The sequence below is a fragment of the Syzygium oleosum genome, unplaced genomic scaffold, assembly GCF_021117445.2.
Source record: "Syzygium oleosum isolate NSW1041296 unplaced genomic scaffold, Sole_v2.1 Sole_v2.01, whole genome shotgun sequence".
Lineage (NCBI taxonomy): Eukaryota > Viridiplantae > Streptophyta > Magnoliopsida > Myrtales > Myrtaceae > Syzygium > Syzygium oleosum.
In genome coordinates, this window is record NW_026607485.1 from 3,496,578 (window position 1) to 3,508,106 (window position 11,529).

The following is an 11,529-nucleotide window of genomic DNA, read 5'->3' on the forward strand; positions in this document are numbered from 1 at the left end:
TCCCTCTTGTGTTGGGCGGTTGTCCCATCCTCGGGTTCTTCCATAATGCGGTTAAGAGCTTGAGTGCTCTCTTGCTCTTCCACATATTGAATCTTGAGACTCCAAATCTCATAATTGTCACCATTCAATTTTTCTCCCTTATTCAGTTCGGCCACTATGTTCTTGATTCTTTGAAGCCATCGTATCTGAACATTTCAGACACATACGCACGAGTTATTAAAGCCTATCTAAATGCTTCATCAGCATCATGATTACATAAACTAATCATATTAATGAATAGTTTCACAAAAGGTCTTAGAGTCGAAAGTTCACTATGTTCCCAATCATTGTCTAAAAAACCCAATTTGAAATTACCATTAACATAATCATTTATGTAAAGAAATTGATTCTTCAAAAGTTATACAAACTTTGAAGAACTTCCCACATATAACATAACATGTGATATGGCAATATAAAATGAGAAATCACAAAAATTCATAGCCATATATGTATTTCATAACACATTCACAAATATTTAAGAACATGTAATAACAACTTGAAACATATACAGAATTGATTCCAAATCCCAAAAGAACAACATCAAGTGTACCAATCTAACACATAGACAGGAAATGACTCATAAAATTCTTTAGAAAGTTTTATTTTCTTCGGAACATAAACAGAGGCTCCCGGAAAACCTTTAGATCCGGGCCATGATTTGCGCCTCGACCCATTCAATGCAAGGGTTGATGTTCTTCTTGCCCCAACCCTTATGTATTCTTGCACAAAATTCTCCACAAGCATCTTATAGCTTGGACCATTTAAGGTTTCTTTAACCTTATCAAGCATTCTTCCCAACTCATCAGGCATAGTGCATTTTAAGGCTCCGACCATTACATATTCCGGCATTACAAAACCGTTCCAAATGATATCCTGTATCATTTTGTTGACCTTGATGATGTGTGTCATCATATCATCTTTAGCGTCCCATCGATAAAGAGCTAGCTTGACTCTTAGGTTTTCAAGCTTCTCCTATTGAGCTGCCGTTCTGGGGATTATCGGAGTGCGTCTCAAATGTACCATTGTTCCTGCAACGAATGCAGAACGAAGGATTACTTATAATCCATGATACATTAAGATAAGGAATGCTTATTCATATACATATGATCTAGCACTTGTATTTCAAAAAACTATAGAGAAATACTAGAGAAAATGCCAAAAAATACACCCCTAAGTATGTGTACATAGGGTTTATCGTGCATTTTCACATTCATAAGTGCAGCAAAAATGTAATATGAATACACCATAACGTAGAGCATTCCGATACGAGCACGTCGATACCAAGAACGCCCAAATCGGAGTTCAAATGAGCTCGAACGGGCCGAAAGAAATAACTGGGTCATTCTGCCGGTTTGAACCGGTCCGGTCCGACCGGCTTGACCGGTCCGGTTCGACCGGTTTGACCGTTCTGAACGTTGACCGGTCAACGGTCAACCGGTTCGGTCAACGGTCACCGGGTCGGGTCAACGAGTCGGGTCAAACGGTCAACCGGGTCGGGTTAAACGGGTCGGGTCAACGGTCGGGGGTCAACGGTCAACCGGGTCAGGATCTCGGGTCGGGTCAATGGTCCGCTTCCGGTGACGTCACGATGACGTCATCATCGGCGGTTAGCGGCGCAGCAAGCCAGCGCCCTTTCGCACGGCCGCGCGTGAGTACGCCTGCGCGCCGTCGCGCGCACGGGCCTTGCCGGCGCGTGAGGCGCGTGCGGCGTCCCGGCTGACGTGCCGCCCATCATTTTGCTCGTCTCGGCAGAGCCCTTTCTGTTTATACAATAAAATTTAAGTTTTCACGAAAAACAAAAATCGAAACATGTATGAACAGGTTTGGCGGCATGACTTTGAAAACGAACCAAAAACAAGGCCGAAAGCGAAAAAACAAAGCGAGTATACACTTCAATGGAAGAGGCGGTACACATGCATGATCGGGAAAACAAGTAAACGGGCTCTGATACCAATGTTGGGAAAACTCAATTCCCGATCGTCACATTCGAAACATATTCGGAACGAATTCGATCAATGCGGAAAACGTGCCCAAGGATCATCAACTTGTATCACCGATCGTACAAGGCATATCACACAACGAACATACCCGGTATTGTCGCTGTATTACGTGCCACTTTGCGCTTGAGAGTTCTTCGATCGTCTTTCGTACTCACGTGTGTTCGGCAAAAGCAGAGAATACGTTGTATCGAAGGAGTGTGTTTGCACATATGAAAATGTAACTAGAGGTGGAAATTGTTATTTTATTACATTTATTGATGATTTCTATAGATATACTCACATTTACCTTATGAAATCAAAAGATCAAGATTTTGATGTGTTCAAGGTATATAAGCTTGTAGTTGAAAATCAAAATCCTACAAAAATCAAAGTTTTGAGAAGTGATCCGGGGAGGAGAATACTTCTCATTAGATTTTTCTGCATTTTGTGAAGAAAATGACATCGTGCATCAAGCAAGTGCACCTCATACACCAAGAAAATAGATTTGTAGAAAGAAAGAATCAAATTTTGGTATATATGGTTAATTCCATGATCTTATTACAAAAATTGCCAATCAAGTTGTGGGGAGAAGCACTTATTCCTGCATGTCATGTTCATAAGAAATTTACTTCAAAGAAATTTAAGATATCTCCATATAAATTGTGGAAAGGAGGGGTACCGAACATGTAATAAGTTTAAGTACGGATGCCTTGCACAATATAAAATTCCTTATCCTAGGCAAACCAAATGAGGACCAAGGGCAACAAAAGTGTTTTTGTTGGATACGCTGAAAATTCTAAAACTTATTGATTATTAGATGTTGAACCTAATGTTATTGTGGAATCAAGAAATGTTGAATTTCTTGAACACGAGTATTTTAAAGATTTAATTTTTCAGTTTTCACCATCTACCACCTCTCACAAAGAGAATAGTGGGTTGGTGAGTACGGTATTAAGCCCATTGCCTCTCTCCAGGTGTTGTGGTCATCAACGGCTTGCAGAAATCTGAAGTACGCCACATTCCTTCAAACAAACGGATCCTTAATCATACACATTTCTACATATTAGAAATAATTTAATTCTCATTTTTTTTTAAATAAAGGCCAAAAAATCTTTTTTTTCGAGCAATCTCCATGTACGGTTTCCGGAGAACTAAAATTTTCATAAGGTCAAAGATCATGAACTAAGTCATAGGTCTCTGATTCTGTGAAACTTTCATAAGTACACAACCATGACAAATAGTTTCATTTTTCAGTGTTTCTCATAATCTCCAGAAATTAGTGAATATTGACCTATTTTTAAAAATTATGAGAAATTTGGGAAACGTAGAGCTCATTGTGCTAAGTTCAATGGTGAAAATGGCATCTCAATTGGTCATCGGAGTGAGCACATCAGCGAGAGCCACATGTGCCCCTAAAAGTGGCTTCACCTGGGACTTGCGCACCGAGCGGGAGAGGCGCTCGGGGAAAAAGACATTTTTCCTATATGCATTTTCTAGGGGAAAATTTTCAAAAAAAAGAGTCTTAAACTTATTGCATTGGTGTCAATCATCGGAGGAAAGAGGAGGAAAAAAAGAGAAAAAAGAAAAGAAAGAAAAAAATAAAAAAGAAATTTTTAAAAAATATTATTTAAAAGCTATCGATAGTTTACGTTGGCCCTAAGTTGGCAATGGTGAATGCAGCTATAGGTCATCGGGTTCAGCGAGACGTCAGTGGTATCGTCGAAATATCTGGCAAAAATTAGGCTAGAGAAGAATTGAATTGAAAGGAAAAATACTAACAGGTCAAAATGATTAAGATGTCAAATTAACACAACATTAATTGGCTCTAGGTCAAAATGATTAAGATGTCATTACCACAAATGTAATAGGTTTAAGACTTTTCTGATACTTTTTTACCGTAATATGCATAGTTGCTTTTTTATCTAGGAAATTTGGTGTTCTGTATAGCTCTGCTAGTTATGTCATTGACTTTCCACTCAGAAAGTTTAACCACGGATTGTACTACGGAGAAAGGAACGAATCAGTAACGAAGTTTGATTTGCTATTGCATAAATGTTTGATCTTTATTTTTGCAAATACTAATTATATTTTTGCTATTGTTGTGTTAATGTAGGAAATTGGATGTTTGTTCTGTTTTCTTTTCTTCTTGTTTTTTGGTTTTTTTTTTTTGGCTGGTTGGAAGGCTGGAACAATGATCAAGCAAGTTGGTACAAACATATAACGTGGCCTCTTCAGAATTTTCTGGCGGCTCTTAATTCCAAACTCGTGCCTTCTCGATCTCAGTTTCGCCGAAAGTCTAAGTTACTTTCTCTAGATGAAGACCAAAATAAATGAATGAAACAACACCGTAGGGAAGAAAAGAACGATGGGGCCTCCCAAATTGTCGTAATTAGGCGGATGGACTTAGCTAACGGTTCTTTGACGAGAGGTGGTGATAATTTGGGCGGGACCAGTAGTGATGGAGACGACGTGGTCAGCCAACCTCGCTCATACACGCCACCCTCAAACCACAAAACTCATGCTCGGGAGCGTTTCGGAGTGGACCCACGACGTCGGAAGTGAGGCCATCCGTCGTGCGTCTTTCCCGGGGGACGTAACCTTCCTGGTTATTTCACCGAGAAAAGGACGAACTTCATCATGACGTGGGCGGGTACCCCATGCCGACTTTTACTGACTTGGAGGGGAAATGAGAATGACTGGTTATCGGCCGCGTGTAATGCGTGATCACGGTGGAGAGAATCCTGCACTAAGAATGGCCGGGCTTTGATCACGACGTTCAATCAACCCCACAAGTACATTACAACCTTTGGAGTTTATTGATTTGCCAAGAAATTAATCCATAAAGAGACAACCCCACAAGTTTATTGATTTCCCAAAAATTAGAACAAGGAACTGGACCGGTTCTTTTAGGAACCGTCAGTTCCGGCCCAATTCCAGGCGGTCCGAGCGATTCCCGGTTCTTTTGCACACTCCTACAACCTACCCTTCCAAAAATCTAACCATTAAAAAAAGTAAAAAACGCTGTTGCGGGGGGGAACAATTTGCGTGTCCTACCGCGTCCAGGAGCAAACCTCAGAAAACATACCCTTTTTTTCCTTTAGCAACTCACGTACGAACACGACGTTGCATAATAAAACAAAAGCGAAGCCCGATTCCTAGGGAAATTTCGTGGCGAAGACGGCGACCCCGGAAACAAAAAAAGAAAGAATCCCCAGGGCATCGTTCAGTATTTAAAAGTTTCTTGACAAGAGCGGTCCCGTAAATGTCCGCCCTCGTTTCTTGAAATTTGAGTTACGTGCGGGGGGGACACACCTTTATCACCGAACCTGTGAATACTAAATCATTGATTAGAAATTAGAACGAATGTAATTGATACGCGCGAATCGAGATGACCCGAGGATTGACAATAAGGTCATGTGCTCTCCGGCGACTCCTCTCACGTTTCTTAATTTGTATCTTTCAACACACGTACATTTTAATCCTATTACCGCCAAACCAAGAGTTCCTTCATTCAACAGGAAAATAAAAAAAAAGAATACTCGAGTTCTCGTTATTTATTAAACTGATGGCTTATTCTTTTAACAATAAAAGTTAAGGAGTTAATAAAAGGGTGGAGCTATTTTCACCCCCTTTTTGGCTAAGGCACTTATTTTTCGGGTTAATCCACCGAAATACACAAAAATAGTACGCGCAGAAAAACAAGGCATTCTCGAACTGCTTTCACCGGTGTACGTGGCCAAGGCATTCTAGAACTGCTTGTTCTCTTCGAATGTCCGAACGCCAATTCCCTTCCAAGAAAGAACCAAGTGAAATGGAAGCTCCTTTTAACTTTTACAAAGTCCAACCTTGATTGTCTTTGAAATTGCAGAGCGATGGACTCGCCTGGGCAGTGCTTGGAGAAGGCCTTTTTGAATCCCTGCGAGCGAGCAGAGTCAGGTCTGAACTTGGACAAGTACCTCGACGTAAATCTCTCATATTTGTTGTGTTTTCAGCGTCTTTTTTCGGTCATTCGCGATGGTGCGATGCTTTTGTGAATTGGGATTATCGCTTTTTGATTCCTTGATCCGAATATCATATGGAGCACCTACGCATATGCACTTGTTTTATTTGTGGGAAGAGATTGGATATCTACGCTGAATTGGACAATTGGTTCATGAATGATTTGTTCTTCGAAACGGAGGGCCACAGCCGGTTATCAAAGGAGGTATTTTCGTCTTATGGGATCTTGATGAGTCGAGAAATTTACTTCGTTACTTGAGGCCTAGTCTGAAATGTTCTCATCCTCACAGGACAAGGAGCTTTTGAAAAATGAAGAAATGGGAGATCGAACGAAGCAAAGTGGTCATGATCTTTGACTTGGTTGGTCGCAAGGTGAGTACATTCTTTTTAGGAAGTTGGATGAATCTGTCTAATTGTCCATGACTTTAATCTCACCGACTTCCTCGTCTAGGAAAAGAAAAACAAAAGAAAAATGAGTGAGCAAGTCTGATTTTGCTATGCATACGCTATTCTTTTCCGGTTACATAGCAGCACAAACATATTGTGAGAGCCCCCCAGATTGCAGTACTCTCTGTTTGTTGAGATTTAGAACGACACTGTCACATTTTTGTGGCTTTCCGTCTCGACCGCGAACACCCGGAATTGGGGAATGATGAGTGCTGATGGCAAGGTTAGTAATGTGTCTCCAGTCCCACTCAAAATTAGCTGCAACTTACAGAAACCAAAACAAATCATTAGTTTGCCATGATCAGAGTGAGAGCTTCCTACATGTTCTTTTAGCTGCTGATGGTATCATTTACGGATGTTCAATTCTTTTCTCATGCGCAGTTTCAGGTCTTTTTAATAAGCTAGCATGATGTGGAATGTCTGCAGGTCCTCTTCAATGAAGATGAAGTTTCAGAAATGGAATCGAGTAGCAGCATATTAAAGCCTTCGGACGAAGAGGAAGTGAACGTAATAAAACCAAACCCGACCCTTAGAATTCAACCAATTTTTATGGATCCAGGCCCGACGAAGGAGACGTATAAGGCTAAAGTGCCGAACAAGAGTCTCAAGAGTGGATTATGCTTGGAAATCATCGGGAGGGTGCAGCACTGAGAGAAACGAGTTTTTTTTTTTGGTCGCAAGAGAAATGAGTTGAAACACTTCATGGTTGATGACCATTTGGCAGTGACCTCAAATGGGAAGTCTTGGCATGGGACATCAGTGAGTAGGGGATTGCATTTAGAAGATGGAGCGAATGTTCTCTACAATGTCATTAGCATGTAGCGTCAACATGATAGGGATCAGTTAGGGCTCGTATCGTTGGTAAGAAAACTTAAAAAATCATCATTGTTATACAATGGCACATACCAGTATTAGTATATACTGCAGTCAGTTCGTTGGCTTCGACTTTTATATGTGGTTCCGTGATTCCATTTCTGAAACTTCATCTTCATTGAAGAAGCCGGATAAGGCTTAAAGTGCTGAACAAGAGTCTCAAGAGTGGATTATGCTTGGACATCACCAGGAGGGCACAGCACGAGAGAAATATCCAGAGAAATACATATTTTCGAAAGACAACTCCAACCGATGCCCAACCGATGCCCAAATTTGTAGAAGCCAGAGTCTACGAAATCTGAAAAAAGAACATCAAAACATGTCATCGTGAAGAATCAAACCTTGTTTTTATCAACAGGATAAAGAAGACAAGATAATTATTGTTCATGTGAATTTTAAGCAAAAAAGTCTTTATCATTTTCCGGCATGTGGGACCGGAAAAGTCGTTGATCATGGAAGATATCTCTTCTTGGAACCGAAAAGTCCCTATTGAAAAATAAGAAAAACCACGTCCTGTCTTCTCTCTTTCACCATCTTCCGAATCACGGCGAGTCTCTTGACCCTGAAGGCGGACAGAGCCGATCTCGACATCTCCTCCTCGTCCTCGCTGGTAAATGGACATGTTGCTGCTGAAGCTCAGCCTCCTCGACAGAGCTAGCCTCGGCCAGCGATGCCGAGCCATGGATGCTGAGCCTGAGCCTCGGCCATGAACGCCGGCGTTTGAGCTTGAGCTACGCCGCCCACGTATTTTTTCTGTTTAAGCTCGGCGTCGAGCTACGCCTCGGCCATAGACGCCGAGCATTACCTCCAGATCTGGCGGCGACGGCGGCGACTCGACCGTGGCTGTGGGATTCCAAGGTGAGGCCCGGGGGGACGTCGCTGAGCGCAAGAAACGGAAAACCAAAAATATAGGAGGGCGATAACAGAGGAGAGAGGGTGACACGGGGAAGAAGGCGGAGCAGCGACAGCGATTGGCGGCTGTGCGTCCTGAGACGTGGCGGCGGTGGCCAGGCCCTGAGCATGGCGTCGGCGGTGGTGACGGCGAGCCGAGGTGCAGCGGTTGGGCATGGAGGCGGATGAGGAAAAGAGAGACGAGCGAAGGAAAATATGGAGAAAGTGTTGGCTGGGTAGCTTTCGTCAACTAGGAAGAAAATGTTAACCTAACAAAAAAAAAAAAGGAAGAAAATATAAATGCTGATAAAATATCACGAGTGAAAAGATAAATTATCGACAGTCAGATATTTATGCCATGGCATTTGAATTCGATAAAATATTTATATAAAATTTGATGGTACGGCGCGTGTGGACCTTATGTCGCGAATACTACATGTCTTTTTTTTTTTTTTTTCGGGTGATAATAGTGCATGTCTATTTAAGAAAGTAAATGTGAGTTTTTTTTTTTCCAAACCACGAAAATTAATTTCCAACTCATTTTTCAAATTTTCGTCAAATATCGGAAAATTTTCATTTGTCTAAAACATGACTTGTTGAAATACATTTGTATACGAATGAAAGATCGCGAGTGTTTAATATTACAGAAGCAATGCTAAAATTGGTTGCATCACTTAATAATATTCATAAATCGTGCGCTTGATGAAGGGTTAAGCATTCTGAAGCAAAAGTTCCTAAAATACCCCCACGATGTCTTAGCCAAACCTGATTCTATTCTAACCTTCCAATACCCAGCAAAACACTCAGACTCAACAGGTCGAGTCCGAAAGCTCCATCAACACCGGTGATGATGCCCAAACCCGAAATCAACCGGAATAGCTCCAGATCGGAGAGGAAGTGTATGAAATCGTGATCTCGAAACACGCCATCCCTCGTTGCATCTCGCCGTGACAAATTGTTCGGAAAAATATATTGTACAGTGACTGGGGATGTAAAAAAAAAAAAAAAACTGCCCGAATCAAATCAATCCTAACCCAAAAAAAATTCGGATCTTTTCAAATCGGGTTTTCATTAGTAAAAAAAGGGGGACTTTGTGATGGTTCGGTTCGATTTCGGATCACGGACGACCCGAAACACAAACCAAAACAATCAGACAATCAGAGAGGTATTGTCATTATCAATTATTCCAATGTTCTGCTAATGGTCTTGGCACAGAACACGATTGGGCTCTTATCTCAAGCCCTTTTCAAAACAAAACTAATTGAAGCCCAAAACCAATGAAGCCCCCTATTCATATTGAAACTTTGTTAAACCCAAACCCATCTAAGCTAAGTCAAGCCCACACTTCTTTTGGTTTTTTAACTTCTATTAATTATATTCCATGTTGTAATCCTTTGACTTCCATTGTCTTCATCCCATCGTCAAAAGGAAACAAGGAACACAGAACAGAGAAATACACAGATTCAGCGATATTGGGGGACAACTACAGAATGTGCTAGAAAAATCATGTCTAAAAACAAGTAATAACATGTAAACTATGTCAATACATCTTCAGATTTGAACAATATCAAAAGCTTTTTTCACAACTGAGTACGCAAATGAGTTTGGCTTCTACATTAGACGCATACAAACATGATAAGACGTATACTCGAGTAAAACCAATTCCATTTCTAACGGAGACGATGAAAGCTCGGTTTCCTCCTCCATCGAAATAGAGTAGGACAGGACATTACTAATGTCACATTAGAAAGCGGGCTACAATCGGTGACTAGATCGATGATGGGAGCTTGGCTTATGTCCGAGTGATCGGAATCACGGCTAACAAGCGAGCCATGAGCACGATTTCGGGTTGAAGTTCAGGTTGATGGACGAATTATGCTTAATAGGAGGTGTCAACAATGGTCCATCAAAAATTCATAGAAGGCCTATGCTCTCCATATAGAAGAAGGCAACAACTATAAACAAGAGTATTGGAGATAAAGACACCAGTAATAAAACCAAACAAAAACGGAACTTCCGGCTTTTTGTTTTTTTTTGTCACGTTCAAAAACAAACTCACATGAGGAACGCGATAAAATACCCCATAAAAGTGTAAACAATCTAAGGGTTTCACGTTGAGATCACTTTTAATCGACAAAGTCAAATTAGTCTCCTCAAGTGTTCCAAGATATGACCGTTCCAAATCATCTTATAATAAATTTATCAAATTGCTCTCACTTAACTATTTGACACATGCTTGTTTAGTCTAATTAATAGTTAAGCAATAGCGCATGTAAATGGGTTTAAGACATGAAACACCATCCATAATCTCTTGTCTACGAAAGACACCAATCAACATCATAAATAAGCACACATCATCATCTCTCAAACTAGTCCAAATCCTTATTCTCATAGGGGGGCAATTTGAAGCAGTACTATAATTAAAAATTCGTCGCCAAGGGATTATTTCTCTGAATTTCGTCCTTGAAAGGATGCAGATGCCTCTCCACGAGTCTGTTGATTGATCGACCTCAACAAGCTCCGCCGAAGATCCTCCATTCGCCCCTTCATCTGGTAGAGTTCTTCCTGGTTGAGCTCTTCCATGGGAGCTGCCCACCATTCGAAATCGTCTTTTCCTTCGGTCAGTTGCTTCAACACTTTGCCTTGCGCCTTCTCAGCTTTGATCTGATTATAGAGCTCATCGTGCTGCTGGTTGAGCTCATTGGTAGATTGGACCTGATGATAGGACTCAACCAAAGCACGAGACCTATTGTTGGGGGGAGGGTTTCGGTTGAGGAACCGATCGGCGACTGTGTCAATGGACGGATGAGCAAAAGAGAAGGGCTTACCGGCCGGAGAGACTGCTACAAATCCCACCTCCGCCCCACAGAGGGTCACAAGCTCGCTCGACTTTTTGTAGATGCTAGATTTACGTTTTGAAAATGTGATAAACCTGCTAGTCTCATTTGTGATTTGTCTCATCTCAGTTCTTCGACTCTCCCTTGTTTGTCTTCCTGCCATAGTCGAAGAGAGTAATCTAAGACAGTCCCAAATGAGTAAAGTTGTGATATTGGTTGACGCGGAGATAATAGAGAGAAAATACACGTATTTATACCAGGATATGAATGTCAAATCTAGTATGAGTAGTTGAGAGACAATCTATAAGATGGATTAAATAATAGTAAGGTTATTTATCGTCGTGGATGTGAGTATCTTGATCATGATTTACATACTAATTACGATTACAACGGCCATGAAAATCAAGATGAGTATGTTATGTACGCAGTGAGATATGTTGCCGAAAACAAGAAAGTAGATTCTT

The 11,529-nt window shown here is 41.2% G+C and overlaps 1 protein-coding gene across 1 annotated transcript; it reads right to left on the bottom strand.

Moving 5' to 3' along the window:
* Positions 1-10,670: 10,670 nt before the first annotated feature.
* LOC115667337 (agamous-like MADS-box protein AGL61) lies at positions 10,671-11,228 on the bottom strand. The gene has a single exon (XM_030590887.2). The coding sequence runs from the start codon at positions 11,226-11,228 to the stop codon at positions 10,671-10,673; it is 558 nt and encodes a 185-aa protein (XP_030446747.2).
* Between the last annotated feature and the right edge of the window lie 301 nt (positions 11,229-11,529).